Source organism: Aphanomyces invadans (genome assembly GCF_000520115.1).
Source record: "Aphanomyces invadans strain NJM9701 unplaced genomic scaffold supercont1.6, whole genome shotgun sequence".
Lineage (NCBI taxonomy): Eukaryota > Oomycota > Saprolegniomycetes > Saprolegniales > Verrucalvaceae > Aphanomyces > Aphanomyces invadans.
Window position 1 is genome coordinate 289,607 of NW_008580151.1, and position 19,537 is coordinate 309,143.

Consider the following 19,537-nt stretch of genomic DNA (forward strand, 5'->3'; position numbering starts at 1 on the left):
TTATTTCATATATCGTCAAATCATTGGCTTAAATCATGCATTTTAGTGGAATATAATTTCATTCGCGAAAATATAACCAATCAACGAATCGAAGGCGTTTCAACAGCAAAACGAAGATGCCACGGAAGCTTGATTGCATGAGCACGTGGAAGCGGGAGCGGTTCGCACCGCACACGGCTCAAGGAATCGAGACCACGCATGAAGGACGAAGATAACTTGACTAGTTCTGAAGAAGAAGCGTTCGGGCTGCGCTGACATGCTGGCCAAGCTCCTGAGGCTACACTTTGTAAAACAGTGAGAGCACCGGTAGTGTTGAGACTGTGCAACCCACACATATCAGGAAATGGCCATTTTTGCGACAAGGGCTAGTGTCTACGAGTGTACAAATCGAACTGAAGGCATTGCCTCGACGGACGCCGTTAAGTCAGGGCGTCAAACATGCTCTGCTTTGATGCAATACTCAGTACCGAGCGTCGCATGACTAGTACGGATTGGTCTCACCAAGGCGAGCGTGCGCGCCGGTCTCAAGAAGCTCGCTGCGCGCAAAGCCATCGCATGGATAGAACAAATGTGGCCAAATCGAATAGAGGGAACTTGGGCCGGGCTACGATGGCGGGGCGGCAACAGCATTCGTGGCAGGATGCCATTGATCCGGGATCGGACCGATTTCGATCTTGGCCAGAGCCCGCAAACGTGTACATTCCGTGAGAAACTTGCGAAAGAGTTTGGCTGTTTGGTCGACTTGTTCTGTCCACATAGCGGCTTGGGCCGCGCTTCCGTCGGCGTCAGTGTCTAAGTCACGGAAGACCCACCGCATCAATGGGTGCTCCGACCGCAATTCCAGTACCTTGCTCTCCTTCCGGAGCATTGGCGTGAGCATCGATGGCATGGTGGTTCGCCAACACACGCATTTGGTCACAAAGGGCTCTATATTTGACCTGGAACTTGTCAGCGTCGGCAACTGTGACGTTGGCTGCACGTAGCTTGGAGTTGACGGTCGCGGCGCGACTGAGGGAATTGCGGCGCCGATCAGCATCAACGGTGGCCATCGCGGCGTCCAGATCATTTTTCATGCCGATCGCGCGCAAGTCCTCGACTACGCGTTCGCAAGCAACCTCGTAGGGCTCCCAGAAGGAAAGCTAAACACCATTTGAGCAACACATCACTTGGCGCTGCAAAGGGTGACAAATTTTAACCGGAGCGACGTACCAAGAGGTAGATCTGGTCCTTGTAGTTTGGTTTTTCAACCTCTTGGACGTTGGCGGCGGTGATTTCTACGCGACGGCCGTGACGACGGACGAGCGGTCATGTGGGCGACGCGCACCATGACATAAAATCGGAAACACAAACTTGACGAGGCGCTCCATCAACGACAAGCTCGAGTAGTTGGACTGGACGACCTGTCGAAAGACTTGGGCGACTTCGAGCTCCGAAATGTTGATTCCTGTGCGCCGGAAAATGGCCATGACGTTGTCCAAGCTCAGGTAGCCTTCGATGGCCATCAAGTCCGAGTCGGAGCAGCATACGACCTTGATTTGGTTCATGCGGTCGAGCATGTAATGCCGCCACTCCTCCAGTAGAAACAGCAGCAGCCTACTCGACTCGAGTCACCTCTGTTTGTACAATTGCACACGTACATGTCAGCGTCCGACGCTTTGGGCTTGGGGCTCTGTCGCTCGAGCTCGCGCAGCCGCGTCACCATGCGCTCTTTGTTGTCATGTCCAGTCTATTATGGATACGGGCGGTTCGACGGTCAGAAAACATGCTGGCGTCGTCCCATGTTGCGTCCATCCGCAGAAAGGAAAACGCAGCAGCGCCACGTCCGTGGCATCAACGGCATGATGCACATACCGACGAAAAAAACACGTCGACGATCGCGAGCGCATTGTCGTGGCGGCAGTAGTCGCTCGCGTCGCCCGCCGTCGGCTACAGCTCCGTTGAAACATGCATATCGTCATGCCATGAATAAACGCGTGGACTCGAGGCGGTCATGCCCACGAGAGACGTCGAGTCGGCTACGTACGTGCAAAATCGGGAATTGATGGTGGCCGCAGTGCAGCACCATCGTGATGAACGCGAACGCTTGCGGGGAGCCGAAGATTTTGTCCTCCCCGGACATGCCCATGCCGCACAACTGCGAAAACAGGAGAATCCGAGGATGCGTCGACACGAGCGATCGAGTGTTGACAAAGATGTCGTGGATGGTCTTTTCCGCTTCCCACCTACGCACCGTCCCGTTGGTGCCGCCGATCGAATGGGGAGGAATCGAACGGGCGGCCCCGACGTACCGAGAGCCAAAGTGCATGGTCATGTGGTCGTAAATGTGCTCGACAAACAACCGACTCGCGTTCGTCGATGGCGACGCGTCCGCTTCGATTTTGGACCGGATCAGGTCGGCAATCACGGCAACGAGCCACTTTGTCGGTCGAATGGCCCGGCGATCGCGGTAGTTGGTCTTGCCGTTGCCGTATCCACCGTGCATGAGTTGGCGCATGTTGAGCGGAACGCCTTGGTCGCGCAAGAGTCGCGCCCGGAAGGCCCGCTGGAGCCGATGGATCGACAGTTTCCGACGAATCGAGTCCAACAGGAGCTCCGCCCTACGCAAGCGGCATGCATCGGCCACACCATCGCACGAAATCGAACGCAAGACATAATCACCCCGATCGCTTGGAATGGTCGATGCGCACGCAATCCATGGCACTGTACAGCTCCTTGTCCAGACGGTACGCCACCATGGACGTGAGAGCAGCACTCGCGTGCTCCGTCCGAACCATGCGGTCTTGCACCTGCAACGCCAAGAGCCGTTGATATGCCGCGAGCGCGCGAAAGCCATCGATGGATGACCCGCGGCCTTCACGGAGGACGACGCGAAGCTACGCGACCACGCCGTCATGAAGTGGTGCCGCGAGACTTCGTGCACCTCTTCTAGTGCGTGCTTTGCCAGCGACTGCGCCAGTGGGGGCGACGCCTGCAAGTTGAGTTTGCACTCGGCTTCGTAGAGCGTGAAGTGTTTGGCGACAAGGGACCCGAGGCGGGCGTGGGGGGCGTTGATGCCGCCGTTCTTGTCCGTCGGATCGATCTCCTGGTTTGCCATGACGTTTGGCGATGGTAGCCGCATGCAGCTCGTGAAGAAGTGCAGCGCTTCCGCCGTCGCCATGAACGCGTCGTACGTTACGTGGCCATCCCCGCGCTCATACGACGCCCGATAGAACGTCGCAATCGTTCCTTGTCCATTGTAAGCCACTCAGTCCATTCAATAAACCACACGCGCACCCGCCGTGACGTCGCAATTGAGTGCCAACACCATGGCCCGGAATTGCTCCATGTCCATTTCGGCGTTGGCACCACTGGTGGCCATCAAGTCGTCCGTCGAGCCGGACTGAACGACGGGGGACGCTGCCGTCCCCGCGCCGTTGTTGGTTGTCGCGGTCTGGAACATAAGGCGAATAGCTGCCCGCCGTTGGGCCTGCTCCTCTCGGTATTCCTGCCCATGAAATCCAAGTGATCATGACAGGAAATGTAGTCAAGATTCGTCCATCGCCGCACCTGGAGCATGAGACTAAGCCACTGAAATGCGTCCAGCATCGGACCGTCGTTCTTGCCGTCAAACGACACGACATGGGACGGCCGCTCGGACGGAGGAAGCGATAGCGTCGCCATGGCCTTCATCTTCGAGTCGAACACGTCGCGCTCGTCTGCTGTCGCCTAGTGTGTCCTCACAGTCAAAGCCTCTTCATGTCGACAATGCAGGATGAACCGCCCCAAAACGATGGCTGGATGCGCCGACCGATGAAGGAACAGCATACCTTGGCGAGCACGATTGCCGTCGCCAGCGATGCATGGTGCAGCGTGATCCACACGACTTTCGACACTTGAATCGTTTCCCCCGTCAAGTTGAAATGCGCATCCCATTCATCTCGGAAGAGTGGATACGTCGTCGCATGCCGAAGGGGGCTCCAGTCGAGCTCGCCGCCGGCCAGACAATCCAACACACGCAAGCAAAAGAGCCCAAACACGAGCTAAAGACACAACACGACATCAACATCGCGCCCACAGTCACTCCATCGTGAAGGAGAGGTACGACGGCTGGATCGCGAAGATGGAACGCGCCAGTATACCTCGTCGTCGCCATATTTCTCGTCCAGGAACGACAAAAACACTTTGGCTTCGACGCACTCGCGAGACAGGAGCTTGGCTCCATAGTACAGGCTCCACCGCGCCTCGTCGGCCTAGAATCGGCTTGGCCAAGGCCAACGATAGTGCTGGACGTACTTGGGCATAGATGACGTCGCGTTGGTCGTTGGGGACGTCGCCCATGTAGATGTCTGGCGGGGCAAACCACGCGTACACAAACTCGGCCATGCGATACCGAACTGGCACTCCCATGTGGAAGCAAATGGCGTCATCGAGTTGCTTGGCGTATAATATCGCGCGCATGCACCCGAGTGTCCATGACACGTCTTTCGTCGGGCGCCGACCTTGGAGGTTGGGAAGAAGAATTCGGTAAGCGAGGCACTGCACACGCTTTCCGTCGCGACGTCTGGCCAGCGGCACGGGCTGCCCACTGCCCCCTCCTGCTGCATTGGCAGTTGTCGCACTGGTATGGTTGATCGCATTCCCGCCGCCGTTCGTGTCATCATCGAACAGTGCCTGCCACGCGGAGACGGTGTAACAACAACGTTGTCAGCGCGCTGGAACGATACCATCTGACAGCGACTGCATAAATGAGACCCCGGCCCTTGGTCGTCCTCTGCGTCCATCCCGAGGCCTTGGTCGCCTCCAGATGCGTCTCCTCCACTCGACACCTTGGCGCGCTGCTCTGTCAACATGTCCTGCTTTACCAGGAGCTGTTCCTGTCGGTGCAGTAGGTTCTCAATAATGCCTTCCTTGTCTTGAATGGACGCTTCAAGTTCTAGCACTCGCGCAGTTGCCGCGTCCAGCTAGAGATGATCGATTCAAACCGCCGCGTCGTTTGGCAGAGCATGCAAATTTGGTACTTGTGCAGACTGGATGGCCACGTTGGCCTCGAGCGTGCGATTCTGCGCGACAAGCGGGCGCAGCAACTTGGCTTCGTCGTCCAGCGCATTGCATTTGCGCTCGAGTTTTTGATTCGTCTCTTTGAGCTCGATCGCGCGCACCTTGTCCGAATCTTCGCGCATTTGCTTGAAGATAGCATTGAGTGTTTTCATCGTCTCGCTCATCTTGGCGATCTGTTCTTTGGCGTCAAACAGCTTTCGGTCGGCCTCGGCGCGCTCGTGCTCCATCTACAGTTTGAGCTTGGTCGAAACGTCCGGCGAAAGCCATTGCCGCAGCACCGACGGACCTGATCTTTTAGCGCAGCAATCGAGGTCTCGTACTCCGTGCGCACTGCAGCCATGGTCGTGCCGTGCGCCGTGGCTTGGTCCGTCAACGCTTTGCGGGCATGCGACGCTTGATCGAGCGCTCGTTGTTTTTCCGCCTTCGCGACTCTGTCAACGCATGGCTTTGGTCAACACCGTACCTCGCAGGCAGTGTAGTGCATTTCGAGCCGATAGAACGCAGTCGCGTACTGAATGCGGACGTTGCGGAGCAAGCTTCCCTGTTCAAAAAACGACACGAGAAGCATCCCTTCCAGTTCGCCCAACACAATATCGCTCCACTTTTGCTCGAACACGATCGATGTCAACACTCGCTTGTCCATGTCGTTGACGGGGCGGTACAAGGCCACGACGTTGGCCTGTACCTACGTCAGCCCTTCACGAATGAGGTCCGATGGAGGAATGTATTTCGTTGCGGCGCGATTGCAAGATCGCGCTGGCGCGAGGGATAGTGTGGTCATGGCTTTTGCAGCACGATCCATCGTACGTACCGCCATGTAGTCGCGGTCAATCAGAGCCGTTCGACGGTCACCCTCCCAGTTATCTTTGCCACCAGAGTAGCTCATGGCGGCATCGAAACACGCGGCTAGGTCCAGCACATCGCTTCGTTTGCATGGGCATTCGGAGCGTAGGTCTAGACGACTTGTCATCGTTTGTCCATTGCGATGGAGGTGCATTCGAGTCAAACAGGCAAGGGTGATGGATCGCGACAATAGATGGAATGTTGCACCCACCGCTCGTTCGAAGCGTCTGCCACGTGTGGTTCTGTGACCGCGACGCATGGAGGGACGAGTCGGCCATGTTTTCAATCGCGTACAAGCGATATCCCGACGTCGCGTCGTCAGGCGTGGCGACGATGGATCCGTTTCTTGCGTTGGCATGGTGGTTGGACCGGCCATCGCCGTTTGGATCCAGGGACGGCATCGAGCTCGCTTTGCCCAACGTAGGATGTTTTTCCATTTTAGGTAGCTGGGCCTTTTTGTAGAACGCGCTGCCAGGGTTTCGCAGCGGTGGACGTCCGCCGTCGCCGGGGTAACTCTGCATGTCGCGACCACCACACGATCGAAAGAGCGCGCTGTCGTGGAACGAGCGCGTAGTCTTTTGATCTATGCTGACGTTGAACATGACGCGAGAACGTGGGCGCCACCGCCCGAGAACACGTACCCAAGAGAAACTGCTTGATGTCGAATCCGTCGTCTGCATTGGACTGCGGACGTTCGGGTTGTGTCGTGTGCATTTGAAATGTCGCATCGCCCAAGCCACTGATCGGCTGCGGTTTGCCATGTCGGCGGACGTGGTGCGACATCCACAATGTCGCCGCGCGGCGAGTGTCCCTTCGGAAGTTGTAACTGCCTAGACAGGCGTCGGTTACGAGTTGATCCGAGGCGCTCGAGCCATTCCAATGGCGGGGGTGCTGCCACAGAATCGCGCGATGGCCACGTTTTCCTGGTCGTAGCACCGAGTCAGCATGAGCTAGCAGGGCGTAGTGTTCCATGTTTATCGAGCGGATGACCTACAATCGCAAGCGATGCATTTCCGGGCTCCTCCCATTTCGACGCCATCCTTGCACCAGCAAGTCTCCACTGAAACAACTTGACCACAATCTACGACGGGCTTCTTGAGATAGCCGTGCACATGCCGTGGCGGATGTGGCCGATGTGGCACCCTTTAACGAGGCATGCTGCCATCCACCAAATCGCACACACACACATGCATGCCCAAGGTACATCTTGGCATGGTCTCACTGCATGACCCTTCGGGAGCTGCCGGCATCACAATGCGTCTGTATCGCAACGTTGTGTTCAACGTGACAGCGAGCGCATCAACTGGACTCGGCATGAACGCGTAGTGATCGCCCGAGTTCAGGGAGCAGTTTTCGATCGCAAACACATCCTCCTTGACCCTGTCGGTCACTTGTCTGTCCTACTAAACTAGATGTACACCATCTACATCCACTACTCCGTATCGGAGTCGTCGCTGAGCAGGCCTCTCGTGTACTCACGCGCCAGGGTTGGAGACATGACCTTCTTGGCCGCGTTGGATTCGGAGCCGCAGGTCGCGAGGAGCACCGGCACAAGCACGAGAGCGTGGACGGCGCCGAGGAAGACAATGCCAGCGTACATGCGGAAGAAATACACTTGAAAGAGCTGCGACTTGGCAAAAGCCAGCACGCCGATGCCACAAAACTTGGTCAACGTAATGCCACTCACGACAGACGGCCCGACGAGGGATACGGCGACTTTGGCTCTTTCGACGCGGGTCGTCGTGGACGCGAGCGACGCAAACGTCGACGCCAAGTGGATGCAAAACTCGACGCCGAGCCCGACGCACGCCACCATGTTGACCACAGACACCTGTCGGATGAGAATCAAATGCCAAAGCTGCGTCCGCCGCATACCGCATTGATGGACGTGTGCAGCGACGAGCACAGATTCCACAAGTGCACGACGCCCGCGAGGGACACCGCCATCGACAGAACGGACAGCGTGACCAGGACACACGTTGCAAATTGGGTCGGCAGGAGTAGGGACATCGCGACAAACACCACGCCTAGGCGTATATTCCGTCAGATAGTCCGCACGCTGCAAGAATGGCTGGCCATGGGGTGGGGCTGCTGCAGGACGTACCCAGCGCCAGCAGCACACTCTGCAGCGCAATCCCTTGAATCGTCAAGTACTGGTCGTAATAGACAAAGTACAAGCTGTATGGAAAGGCCACGGGCTCGGTACCATTTCCATGCCTACACCAGGACTTGGCTTGGTGTACCAGCGCTACGGACAACTTACAGCGGCTCGATCGGGTTACTCCACCGTTTGGTGAAGTGGTTGAGGTAGTAGAACGAGTTGATAAACGTCGATTGGTTGACCAGCGGGGACACTTGGAAGCGGAACCTGGACGCAACGATGCCATCAACGTCGGGGACGTCCCCGTGGCGTCTACTCGTCCAACGCGTGAGCATCTTGCACCGCCATGCCAGACAAACGTACCCGACTTGAAACGCAATGTCCATGGCGTACTGTGCACCACACATACCAAAGCTCTGGCAGCATTGCGAATCAATCGGAATTCGCGTAAAGTTGTACACCAACGGATAAAACAACTCGATCGGGGTCACGTCTTGGTGCGACGCGCCCGCTTTGGTCTCGAACGAAAACGGTAGCAATGGCTGCTCAGGGCAGTCACAGTCGCCTACCCAACCCAACTGGTAAGTCCTTCCATTCAACATAGCCAAGGCTTGCACACGCACCAGACTCGCGCTTCTCTTCGAGAAATGTTCGCAATTGACGCCACTGGTTGAACGTGTTGAGCCAAGCAAAGATCGGGGTATCCATATACGTGTCCAGCAGCGACAGCTTGTCCAAAAGGTCCATAGTTGACCTCTGGACGTTGCGGTCCGTGTAGTTGACCTGGCGCATCACCTACCGACCGACGTCAATGAGTTGGTGAAGTACCAGCGACGGCAGCAGCTGCCCGCGCGCTGCGACAAATCTTTCGACACGTCGAACGGTCCACGACGTCGCAATAGGGGTTGGACGTACGATGTAAGCGGGAGGTCCTGCATCACCATACTTGTTTTGCGCCTCAAAATACGAATGGAGGTAAAAGTCGGACGGAATCGCAAGGGTTTGCTCAAGTCCCATGGGGATCTGCGAGACGCTGTAGGAGCTCCACGCCAACCAGGCGACCCACAGCACGAGCTACAAACCCCAACACAGACAGTCAACGTCGCGTTTCAAGTCAGCACACAACGACTGTCCAGCACGCATGACACAACAATCGAGTGGTTGCTGCGCGAATGAACGGTGGCTCAGCCCCGAGGCATGCACCCGGCACGGCACAAGGACGGCGTACGTACCACGATGCGCTGGGTCCACTTTGCAAACAGCACGGGTATCCACGTCGTGTCCAAAAAGGACTGTACGACAGACGAATCCACAACGTCTAGATCGTCCGAGTACGCGCGGATTTGCCGCGTCTTGTCCGGGCTGAGGACGTATGGCTTTTTCATCCACGGGCACAGGTCGTACCGGCGGGCCTGGCACGACAAACTACGTCAGTGTTGTTTAAGTTGATCATGCGCTCGTGTTCTTTGTCCTACCCGAATGCGTCGAGCGTCCAGCGCCAAGGCCGCGGCAAACCACGTCATTTGAAGACAGTAATCAGCGACGACGGCGAGCGCGGCCACGATGCAAAATGATTCGAGCGCTGGAATTTTCGTGTACGCGCCGACGAGAAATGCAAGTGATTCCGAAATGGCTGCGACCGTGATGGACGGACCGACGTGCATCATGGCGTCGCCCAGCAGCTGCGGCAACGAATGGAATCCTACCAATCGTTTCGTCCGTGAGGAGTGATTCATCATCCCACGAGCAATCCAGACCATCCCACGGACTGCTGCAGACATAACGTACCGCGCGAAATGTGCGGCTGGCACCGCGTGAGCCGATCCAGTTCGTTGGTCAAGATGAACATGTTGTCGACGCCGATCGCCAAAATTAAGAACGGCACGACTTCTAGAGTGATCATAGTGATTTCGAGATGGAGCGCGAACACGGCAATGCCTACGCCATCGCGTTACGTCGACGTCCTTGGAAGTCAAGGTAGAACTCGCTACAAAATCAATGCCACTCCAACAAAATGAAGCGCACTGCATCTCGGTGCAGCGGCGACAAATCCTCGGTCACTCAACAGGGCCCGCACTCGTGGCCCAACGAAACGCGACGTACCAAACGCAATCCCCATCGAGAAGAGGACGATCACGATGCCCCACAACCCTAGTCCAAACCGACTGCGGACAGGATCGCGGGCTTTGCCCAGCGCCAACGCCACATACAAAAACATGACGCCGTAGCTGACCACGACAACGAAGGCATTTTGGTGAGTCTCCACTGTCAGCGCGTCCTCGACGCTGCGCTGGGCCATGCGCTCGACGACCAGGCCTGACGGCGACGAAAATCGCGTGTTCAAGAATACCTGGGCTTCCCACGCTTTTGCCAGCGCCTGAAACGTCGAGTTCTGTGGGTTGTTCTAAGAAGTTTGCATGAGGCATACTGGCACAACAGGATCGAGCGAGAGGACAAGAACTAAGGGCTGCGGCTGCATCGATTTGTTCATGGGTGACGATGAAGCATAGTCATGTGACGTACCAGTAAGAATGTGACGATGAGCGCCGACGCACGAGGCGTTGCATCACCGCATGGGTCGGGGTTGGTGTGGCACGTGTCTGTGGCCAGCCCGCCAAACACGACGTCGCGGATGACAGGGAGGCCATTTTGATCCATGCATGGGGAATACGTAGAAAGCTACCAGAGAGACAAACGATGCGTGCATGAAAACAAACTTGTGGTCGTACGAGTGGATGTGTGGTTTGACAAACAATCGTGAGCTTGATGTCGGGGTCCGTGGCGAGGAGGGACACGTTGTTGCGCCAGTACTGCATGGGACTTTCAACCAAGCAGCCTTTTCCTGGAATCGGACGAAAGCACAGGTCGTCCAGCGTGATGTTGCGGCCGTCGACGTTGACAACTGCGTTTTCAATGTGGTGCTGCAACGCCGCAACCTCGGCCAAAAGCGGGGCCGTGATCACGTCCTTGTCGTCGCTGCCGTTTGGGAAATGGAAAATCAGTTGCTCGATGCGAAAGAACGGGCCAAAGTTCTCGTCAAAGTACTCTTGTTGCTTGGCCGACGTGGACTTGGGCGGGACCCACAACTTTTGTGGATCGTTTTGGATTGTCATCTGCAATGCACCCAACGTACACACGATGCTCACGAGAAACGCCATGGCAATCACGGCGACTGGTCGTGTCCCGCACAGCACCCCCAAGCCACGGAGGGCTCGCTGGAGCCGCGACCTCGGCGCCACTCTCATGACAAGGAAATCTTTGCTGGAGAAGCAGGGGAATCACTATCCGGATACTTATCAAGTGGTTTTAACTGGTTTCATGTTTAAACGTGAATTGATCCTGTACAACAATCCAATGGTAATGCAACGTTAGAGTATGCATATTTTACACAGCTAGCTCAACGAGACCCATACCATAGCTATCGTGGTGTCCGCACATTTAGTGCACACCATTCGCCAGAATGTCTGTGATGTTGTTCAGCGCTTCAGGCTCCGCATTCACGCGTGCTCGTCGAGTACTGTCGCACAAAGAATAGGTTTATCGTATAACGTGCATAAATCCACTAAAAACGCAAGTTTCCGCATACAACTTCAGCAGCACAAGGGACAAGGTATCTCGAACGGACACGATGAGCGATCCTCATCGCAAGGAGCGCAAGTGGAGCAGCAAGGCAAGTGCGCCGCCGTTGACAACAATTCCATCGGTGTCAGACCAGTTGAAGGCAGGTGCAACGATGGCGGAGAACACTCCGGCCATGGAAAAGCAGCTTCAGTACCTTCGTAAGCTCGAGGAGCGCAATCGAATCAAGAAAAAGCTCGACGAGCAGTCCAAGAACGACAAGGACGTCCTTGACAAGGAGAAAGAGGTGGGGTTCACTACCAACTTTAACGGCGAAAACGCGCATCGCAAAAACAAACACGCAAGGCCGCCCGACAAGACACGAGCCAAGTCTGCCGGCCCCATGAAAGTGCCGTCGCGAACTGCCCCTGTGGCCGCACCACCGTCGTACTTTATATCAGTGGACGAAAGAGCCGACAGCAAGCGTCGATCGGGATCACAGTCTGCTGGAAACCTCCCATTGCATGCACAGGACTCCAGGGCGACCAGCCGACCCAAGCAAAAGTGGGCCAAGTACGAGCCATTATTGACCACTTCAAGTGGTTCGAGAGTAACGTGTCGCTAGACCACAAGGTGTCGCGGAACAACGGGACGGATGCATTGTGTTTTCGCAGCAGCCATCGTCCGCCTCCAAGAACGAAGACAACGATGCCGAGCCCGAGGATTTTGACGATGAGTACTTGGACGAGTCCTTTGAAGAATTTGAGGACAAGCAGGCGGGCGACCTCAGTTTGTGCAAGGAAACCAAACAGGACGGCATAAATGTCGAAGCGAACACTGTCGCAAGACCATGTCGGGATGCTGTGCAGCCCACTCCGTCAATTCATATGGAAGCCGTGGTTCCAGCCGCGCCAGTTGCATTCGTGGAGGAGTCAGCACCTTCGACGACCGCCGTCAACGTGCCTCTCGGTCAAACCACGGCCGAGTTGAATGCGCTCATCCAAGGGCTGAGTCGTGACAAACAGCGTGAGCTAGTTAAAGTGTTGACCACATTCACCAACAGCACCAAACAGTAAGGCGTACTCTCATTGCGCTACGCCCAGCCATAACTTACCTATGCCGTTGGGTAGAGCTTCCGATGTCCATGCTCTGCAGCAATCGATCGCCGACCCTGCGCTGTGGAGCCAGCTGACGGCACCAATCGCTCAACTCACGTCCAACCAGCGAGCATGGGAAGCCGAGATGGCCCGAAAACTCGAGTTCGAACGGGAAGAAAGCGTGCGGCTGATGGCTGAAGCCGAAGCAAGACGAGCCGATCGACTCAGAAAACTCGAAGCCGAAGAAAGGGAATTTGAGGCTCTCATGATGCAACGACGCCAAGACATGCAGCGAAAGCTCATGGAGGCGTCGATGCCCCTCGCCGTGCCGTATCCCATCCCGCCACTTGATGTTTTTGTTCCATCGCCAGCGCAGACGACGTCGCTAGCCCCGTCGAGCCAAGCGACCGAAGGGCCGGCACAAGTCACCACTGTCGCTGCTATAGCTGCAGCACGAACGACTGCAGCGACAAAGTGCGCTATTCGTGATCCACCCCAACAACACATGCCTCCGCCCAACATGGCTACACCGCGGCAAACAGTCAGCCCACCCAAGCCGCAGCAGCCATCCATTCCGCAAGTACCCCTGCCATCTGAAGTGTACATGTCCATGGGGCTTCCCCCCGCAGCCCCTTCCGCGCCCAACCCGTCCAAGCAAAGCACGACAACGCTCTCGAATCCCAAGTCGTGGATCGAAGTCCGCATTAAACTCTTGTCATCCTGGGGCAAAACGCGCCTGGTGGGGTTGACGCAGGTACGACATGTCGGTCGAGTCGAAGAAATGACCGACCGTCCGGCGTTAGATTTGTGTGTACGACATGGACGGCAACGAAGTGGACGTGCCGGTGGAATCGCTGCGGCTGTTCAGCGGTCCATCGGATGGCCAGCCCATTCCCAAGTCCAACAGCATGGTCCGTGACTTGTGTCGGCTTTTCAACGGCATGGCCAACACTTGCAACGACAAGGACATGTGGCTCGGGTACGCTTCGCCCTCACACGCTGCCCACCACACCATCCTGCATTGCGTAGCCGTCAAATCGACGCCCATCCGTTGCAAATTGTATTTGGTGTGCCAGTGGTGCCAAGTAAACTGTGTGTTTGGAACTACAACAGTGTATGGCTCACCATTCTCGTGGGAATCGCACGCGACTTTGACGGCGACGTTTGGACGTAGAAACTGCACGTCGGCGCATGTGCCCAAGACGTTGAAGTGTTTGTCGACAACCAGTGCAAGTGGACCGGGTCGTTGCCGGAAACGTACGGCTCCGAGGTACACCGATCCATCCATGATCGCGAACGAATGGTCGTGCGACGCGTGCGGTCGGGGGTGATTCTTGCCGGTCGCTTGCGGTCCCACAAGCAGAGGAAGATGGACATCAGCGCGGCGAACGAGGTAACTCGATTTTTGCTCTAGGACGAAAACGTGTGCGTATGGATCAGCGTTGCGTCGGCGATGCGGAAGAAAGCGAAAGACGTGCCCAAGCCATTGGCGAACGCCCCCGTCCAAGACAACGCGCCGCACCCCACGACTACGACTTCCGGCCCCATTTGGCTGGCATCGCCATCTGCGTCGACAACCCAACTCGCCCAGAACAGCCTGAAGTTGGACAGTTCCTCGCTCACGTCTCCAGCAACTACGGCCGGACCAACCAATCCGAACGATGCCAAGAGCATGAAGCCCCTTCCGCTTGACTTGCTCTCCTCCGATGCACCGATCATGGCCGGGTCGACGAAAAACCAAACGAGCCGACGCCGCAACGTCGACACGACGAGCATCAGCACCACGGACCTGAGTGCAGCGAGCGTCGCGAAGTCATCGACCACGGCGCAGCTTGAAATGCCAAGCCTGCAATCGTCGTGGGACACGTTGGAGCACTTTAAACGAACAAATCGCAGCCGCCTCGAACCAGCAGGCACAACCACGTCGCGGACGTCCCTCGGCATGCATGGGACTTCGAACGTGACAATGCAGCCCACAACGTTCCTTTCATCTTCGTCCTCCATCCAGCCCGACAACGACGACGTGCGAGCAAGGAGTTCCATCAAGAACTGTCCGTCCGACCTCCTTCGCGCGCCGACACTCCCGACACCATCGCTTGCGATTCCGATCTTGCCCACGGGGCGAAAGCTCGTGTTGGAGTGCCTGTCCACTTGGGGAGATCCTTACTATATTGGACTAAACGGCGTCGACATTTTTGACGACCGCGGACAGCCCGTGGTCGTGTCGGCTCCGCAGGTACATCCATTCCATGTGCATTTCATGACGGTTGGGCATCGGGTAATGGATCTACTTTGTGTAGGAGCAAGTTTCGGCCGTCCCTGCGAGCATCAACGTCTTGCCCGAGTACGCCAGCTCCAACGAGCGCGACCCGCGGGTGGCCACGAATCTGGTACGGCATCGCCCGATTCTGGCGTGTCGAATGATCCAAACCCACACATTTTGCGTCACGCCATGAATGTCTGCATGAATAGGTGGATGGAGTGAACTACACGTGCGACGACTTGCACATGTGGCTGGCTCCATTTACTCCCCATGACGTCCATGCAGTCACCGTCGAGTTTCCTGCGGCCATTACGATCTCCATGCTGCGGATATGGAACTACAACAAGTCTCGCGCCCACAGGTATCGATAGGACCACGTCGACTGCGGGGACTTATTCTTGTAGCTTTCGAGGCGTCCGGGTCGTTCGAGTAGTGCTGGACTCGCAGGTGATCTTTCAAGGCGAGATCCGACAAGCTCCCGGCATTTTGGGCCCTGTCGACCAGTGCTGCGAAGTTATTCTGTTCACGACGGACCAGGTATTTGCAATGTGGATGTGTCGAGCGCCTGCGTGCGGTTTGAAGATTTGAATAGAGTCTGCTCGCTTCTATTGAGCAAATCGATGTGGACCCAACCATGGACGACACGGCGGACGTGGTGCACGACATCCACACAATTCCACGGCCAACCACCGCCGAACAGCGCAACAACCAACGGCCCAAAACGTCGCACACGCCAATCGTCGCGGCGCCATCGGCAACCCTCGATGAGGCCCCCCAGCCGTCCATGGTTCCTGTGGCCTCTGCGAAGGAAACTGTCCTGCACACGTCTCGGTCGACGGCTTCGCCCGCACAAGGGTATCGTGGCCGTGTGTTGAAGCTTATCATTCAGAGCACATGGGGCGACCGACACTACGTCGGTCTCACTGGCATATCTCTGAGGGTTCTCCGTCCAGAAACGAATGTGATTGTCTCGAGTCCCCTGGCCTCCCATCAGCTCCAGGCAACGCCCCGTGACTTGGAATCGGTGCGAGCGCCTTCCATCCAACGTTCTTCCCCAACGATGCCACTTTGATTGTAGCTGGGATACGTCGGCGACCCCAGAACACTGGACAAGGTTGGTACGGCGTGCGCCACTCGAGAGTTTGTAGTTTCGTGACGTGTGTGGGTCCAAATTCTTGTGGCCTTGCTGGCCATCCATCCCAACATCGGTTTTCTCCGTTTAGCTCGTCGATGGCATCAACGTCACTTGCGATGACACGCACATGTGGCTCGTTCCGTTCGAAGGTACCGAGGGACGATGGGGCTGTCCACGATTGTCAATGAATGGCCAGGAGGCAAAGCGGAACTCAGCGTGCACTTGCCAACCGACTCTGTCCTATTTGGGTTGGACGTGTGGAATTACAACAAGAGCGCCGAAGACACGTTTCGCGGCGTCAAGACGGCACTCGTGGTCGTCGACAGCATCTTGGTCGCGACGGTCGCGGTGCGGAAAGCCCCCGGCCATGCGTTGTTCGACTTCAAGCAAACCATTGTGCTGGACGAGTGGGCGCGGTACCCCGGCACTCGTCCCAGCCCATCGCTACCAACGTACAAGACGCACCTTCTCAAACAGGACTACGAGCCACCGCTCCTCCCGACGGGATTTCTTCTCAAGGTACCCATCCCGAAAGACAACTGCACGGCATCACGAGTTGTTGTTCGTGCCATCTAGTTTGTCTTCTGGAGCACGTGGGGCGATCCATACTATATTGGCTTGAACGGCATCGAGCTGTACGACAGCCGGGGCGACAAATTGCCACCGCCGACGCTGGTGGGGGACTCGATGCTTCGTCTTTCATGCGAGAGTGGTGTAGGTGGCCGCGGCGCCGTCGGGACTCGCCGACGTTGACGTGCAGGACGACATCCGCGTCGTGCAGAACCTGTTTCTCGGCGTCAACAATACGTGGGATGCGGCCAACGCATGGCTTGCTCCGCTAGCATCGTCGTTGGGCCGAAGCGAAGGTACGTCCTGTGGAGCTCTGCAGCAGGCGCTAACTTGGCACTTCTCCGTGTTTCATAGGAAATGTCGTGTTTGCAGGGTTCGACACGCCCGTGACGCTGTCGATGGTCAAGGTGTACAATTACAGCAAAACACCGGACCGCGGCGCGCGGGAGATTGAAGTGTACTTGGACGATCTCAAAGTGTACATGGGATCGCTGCGCCAAGCCCCGCCGCCGCCTGGGATCACGCGACTCGGCAAGGTCCAGCAGGGAGTCGAATTTGGACAACCCATCTTGTTTACGCTCCACCCAGGTCAAGTTGAGGTAGGTTTGGCAGACTGGGCATGGCTATGATGATGGGAGTGTTAGACCGAGAAGCGAAAAGTAGTCTACTGCGGCAGCGAAGATCAAGACGTGCTTTGCATCAACGAAGGTCAAGTCATCGTGGAATCCAAAGCGATGTATCGGTCGCCCGATCCAGGAGCTGAAGGCGTCGTTGTCGATTTGGACAAACGGCCGACCACAGCCATGTGCCGAACGTAGTCTCAAACGAACAGAGCGATCACGCAGCTTGCAAACTCTGTTTCGTGCATACGGGTGCCGCAACGGTCTGTGGGACAGTGGGGACACAGGGAAATCTATCGCAGTGACGTACACAGCCGACACCTTCAAACGTGTGCTCAATTGCAGCCTTAGCCAGTTGAATCACCGTACTTGGCAGCTGTGCCTTTTCTCTCTTATCGCTCCGCGGGTTGTCATGGCTCTGCTTGTCCGTGTTGGTGGCGCCAACATCCGGCGCGAAATATTTATTCAGATGCACCGATTATTTGGACTATTTATGATGTACATAAATAAATCATTATTTTTCAAAAGTGTTTGGCCGTGTGAAGTTCGGACATCTGTTCGAACACATGAAGGCGACTGTCGGTGGCCGTGACATCCTGCGATTCTGGCGCTCGCATCACATCAAGCCGTTGCAGGAGAATGCCGTGAGCGGGAGGGCAGGGGCACGAACGAGCATGGACAACGAGCATTCAGGCACAAGGAATGCTCGTCGAGCACGCACGATGGATCGACTATTGACACTGTTGACGTGGGCATGCGTTGTTCGGGCCATTGCAAGGGTAGCGACAAGATACAAAGTATGCATGTTTGAATGATTGTTACAGAAAAATCATGCCATAGTTGTGAAGTTGGGTGGTCGATGTTCTCCTGTCTGACAACGTTGTGGTGGCAGTAGCGTTGGTGGTCGAGCGATGTTGCAGCAGCGCTTGACAAGCCAGAGGCAGCGTCGTGCAGTCCGTGAGATGCTTGGCAAGAGTAGCGCATTCGGCGTGTGAGATGACAGCGATGTCTTTGGGAGGAACGTTGTCTTGTATGGTGCGAGGGAGTAGCGTCAAGTGCACTTGGAACACCATGTCGGCCAAAGGTTGCAATTGTCAAAGTGAGAAAACTATACATCAGCAACCCAGAAATTGACATATATAAATTGCAATATTCCGAAGTATATAAAAATCAAGATATAGTGGAGAAAATCAATAAAATGCAAGACAATTTGTTCACGTACGAGCCAATCACGTGCGAGCAATTCAAGTACGGAGGTCGTTTCACTCTTGTCGGTTGAGTGGCACCAGTCACCCACGGACGCGGCCACGGACGGCCACTTTGACGGCCTTCCGCGGCTCGAATGGAGTCCCCAAGGCTGCAGCATTTAAGCAACATGCACAGTACTGGAAGCGAATGCGCATTCTGAAGGTTTTCGAATCAACGAACAAGCTAGTACGTGTGCTTGGGTTGTATGTCGCCGCTGTCTTGGCGAAACGTACACACGCAAAGCAGGACATGTCGGGCTAAGCTGTGCTCTGACAGTCGTGTCTTTTGTCGACGATTCATCCGCACCACCTCGCCCGATGCATCCTCACTGGAGAACGGGACCAAGGGCTTACTTTAACTGCCAGATTCCTTCAATGCAACGGAGCGAACGCAAGGAGATCTCACGAAAGCGTCGTAGTCTGCATCACTGCAGCAACCGACCATCGACGCATGATACGAACGCGAGTGCAATGCCCAATGCATTCAATTTCGTCGAACTTACAAGCCGTGTTAACGCTCCAATTGTTGGAGCTTTGCGAGGTGCTCTATTGAGTCGAGTACCTGTTGGATGTGTCCTGCTATACTCCGCGCCTTGGTCTGATGCACGTCGCGCTGCTTGGTCAAGACCTGGATGCAATCGGCCACGACCGTCGGAACGTCCTTCGCAGGCACTTCCATGTACACTTGCAAACCAATATGCACAATTACGTTCGTCTGCGGGGGCACTTTGACCTTGATAAAGCACTGTTTTCCCAGATCCGCCTGGAGTTTCCACGACTTGTCCACGGCGTCTTTGGCAGCCTTCGCTTGCACGAGTTCCACGAGGTTCTGATACTCGGCGATCTGTTCGTTCAACGCATCGCGTCGCGCCAGGGCATCCGTGAGCTGTGGCCGCAGAGTATTCTCGACAAACGCCGCGTATTTCTCCAGCACGCCTTCCATCTCGTCCGGCCACTAATGTCAACGTTCCGTGCAAAATGCGATAAGATCGTACTTTTGAGGACCCACTGTGAATTCACTCATTTTACCTTATTCAAGTACCATGAGTGAAACAGCTTCAGTTTA

General features: G+C 56.1%; 4 protein-coding genes across 6 annotated transcripts; 1 reads left to right on the forward strand and 3 right to left on the reverse strand.

Annotated features, from left to right (window-relative positions):
- Positions 1–118: 118 nt before the first annotated feature.
- H310_03845 lies at positions 119–6,723 on the reverse strand. Of its 2 annotated transcripts, XM_008867900.1 has the most exons (23): positions 6,522–6,697; positions 6,092–6,463; positions 5,849–5,991; positions 5,501–5,722; positions 5,324–5,458; positions 4,998–5,264; positions 4,704–4,940; positions 4,273–4,650; positions 4,119–4,229; positions 3,807–4,019; positions 3,547–3,705; positions 3,274–3,484; positions 2,921–3,225; positions 2,659–2,873; positions 2,289–2,597; positions 2,024–2,222; positions 1,852–1,926; positions 1,638–1,726; positions 1,325–1,593; positions 1,210–1,274; positions 848–1,139; positions 502–792; positions 257–443 (listed from the first exon to the last, which is right to left on the reverse strand). In XM_008867900.1, exons 1-22 carry the CDS (start codon positions 6,661–6,663, stop codon positions 605–607), a joined length of 4,596 nt encoding a protein of 1,531 aa, XP_008866122.1. In that variant the 5' UTR covers positions 6,664–6,697; the 3' UTR covers positions 257–443; positions 502–604. The 2 variants fall into 2 exon arrangements, with proteins under 2 accessions (XP_008866123.1, XP_008866122.1); XM_008867901.1 differs by having other exon boundaries at positions 119–792; positions 6,522–6,723.
- Positions 6,724–7,141: 418 nt separating this feature from the next.
- On the reverse strand, positions 7,142–11,248 carry H310_03846 (hypothetical protein). Its single transcript, XM_008867902.1, has 13 exons — positions 10,711–11,248; positions 10,505–10,660; positions 10,085–10,385; positions 9,770–9,919; positions 9,457–9,683; positions 9,214–9,393; positions 8,897–9,055; positions 8,605–8,776; positions 8,345–8,546; positions 8,144–8,293; positions 7,985–8,097; positions 7,756–7,907; positions 7,142–7,711 (listed from the first exon to the last, which is right to left on the reverse strand). Exons 1-13 carry the CDS (start codon positions 11,224–11,226, stop codon positions 7,313–7,315), a joined length of 2,877 nt encoding a protein of 958 aa, XP_008866124.1. The 5' UTR covers positions 11,227–11,248; the 3' UTR covers positions 7,142–7,312.
- A 326-nt stretch (positions 11,249–11,574) lies between these two features.
- H310_03847 lies at positions 11,575–17,669 on the forward strand. 2 transcript variants are annotated; one of them, XM_008867904.1, is made up of 18 exons: positions 11,575–12,112; positions 12,165–12,611; positions 12,670–13,390; positions 13,440–13,615; positions 13,666–13,750; positions 13,811–13,906; positions 14,051–14,872; positions 14,937–15,026; positions 15,109–15,260; positions 15,304–15,436; positions 15,492–15,923; positions 15,978–16,013; positions 16,123–16,183; positions 16,231–16,553; positions 16,611–16,709; positions 16,753–16,900; positions 16,959–17,203; positions 17,249–17,669. In XM_008867904.1, exons 1-18 carry the CDS (start codon positions 11,610–11,612, stop codon positions 17,420–17,422), a joined length of 4,743 nt encoding a protein of 1,580 aa, XP_008866126.1. In that variant the 5' UTR covers positions 11,575–11,609; the 3' UTR covers positions 17,423–17,669. The 2 variants fall into 2 exon arrangements, with proteins under 2 accessions (XP_008866126.1, XP_008866125.1); XM_008867903.1 differs by having other exon boundaries at positions 16,753–17,203.
- A 1,259-nt stretch (positions 17,670–18,928) lies between these two features.
- H310_03848 (hypothetical protein) lies at positions 18,929–19,443 on the reverse strand. Its single transcript, XM_008867905.1, has one exon. It carries the CDS (start codon positions 19,412–19,414, stop codon positions 18,983–18,985), a length of 432 nt encoding a protein of 143 aa, XP_008866127.1. The 5' UTR covers positions 19,415–19,443; the 3' UTR covers positions 18,929–18,982.
- Positions 19,444–19,537: the final 94 nt, after the last annotated feature.

Bases quoted from the DNA above. Each gene is read 5' to 3' on its own strand.
- H310_03845 (XM_008867901.1), bottom strand. From the start codon at position 6,663: ATGTCGCACCACGTCCGCCGACATGGCAAACCGCAGCCGATCAGTGGC. The intron at 4,651-4,703 runs GTATCGTTCCAG...TCCGCGTGGCAG, and splicing joins TATGCAGTCGCTGTCAGATG to GCACTGTTCGATGATGACAC. The intron at 1,275-1,324 runs GTGCGCGTCGCC...GCCGTCGCGTAG, and splicing joins GTTTCCGATTTTATGTCATG to AAATCACCGCCGCCAACGTC.
- H310_03846 (XM_008867902.1), bottom strand. From the start codon at position 11,226: ATGAGAGTGGCGCCGAGGTCGCGGCTCCAGCGAGCCCTCCGTGGCTTG. The intron at 10,661-10,710 runs GTACGACCACAA...TCTCTCTGGTAG, and splicing joins GTCAAACCACACATCCACTC to CTTTCTACGTATTCCCCATG. The intron at 7,712-7,755 runs GTATGCGGCGGA...CTCATCCGACAG, and splicing joins TGCACACGTCCATCAATGCG to GTGTCTGTGGTCAACATGGT.
- H310_03847 (XM_008867904.1), top strand. From the start codon at position 11,610: ATGAGCGATCCTCATCGCAAGGAGCGCAAGTGGAGCAGCAAGGCAAGT. The intron at 13,751-13,810 runs GTATGGCTCACC...GTTTGGACGTAG, and splicing joins GTGTTTGGAACTACAACAGT to AAACTGCACGTCGGCGCATG. The intron at 16,901-16,958 runs GTACGTCCTGTG...CGTGTTTCATAG, and splicing joins GTCGTTGGGCCGAAGCGAAG to GAAATGTCGTGTTTGCAGGG.
- H310_03848 (XM_008867905.1), bottom strand. From the start codon at position 19,414: ATGGAAGGCGTGCTGGAGAAATACGCGGCGTTTGTCGAGAATACTCTG.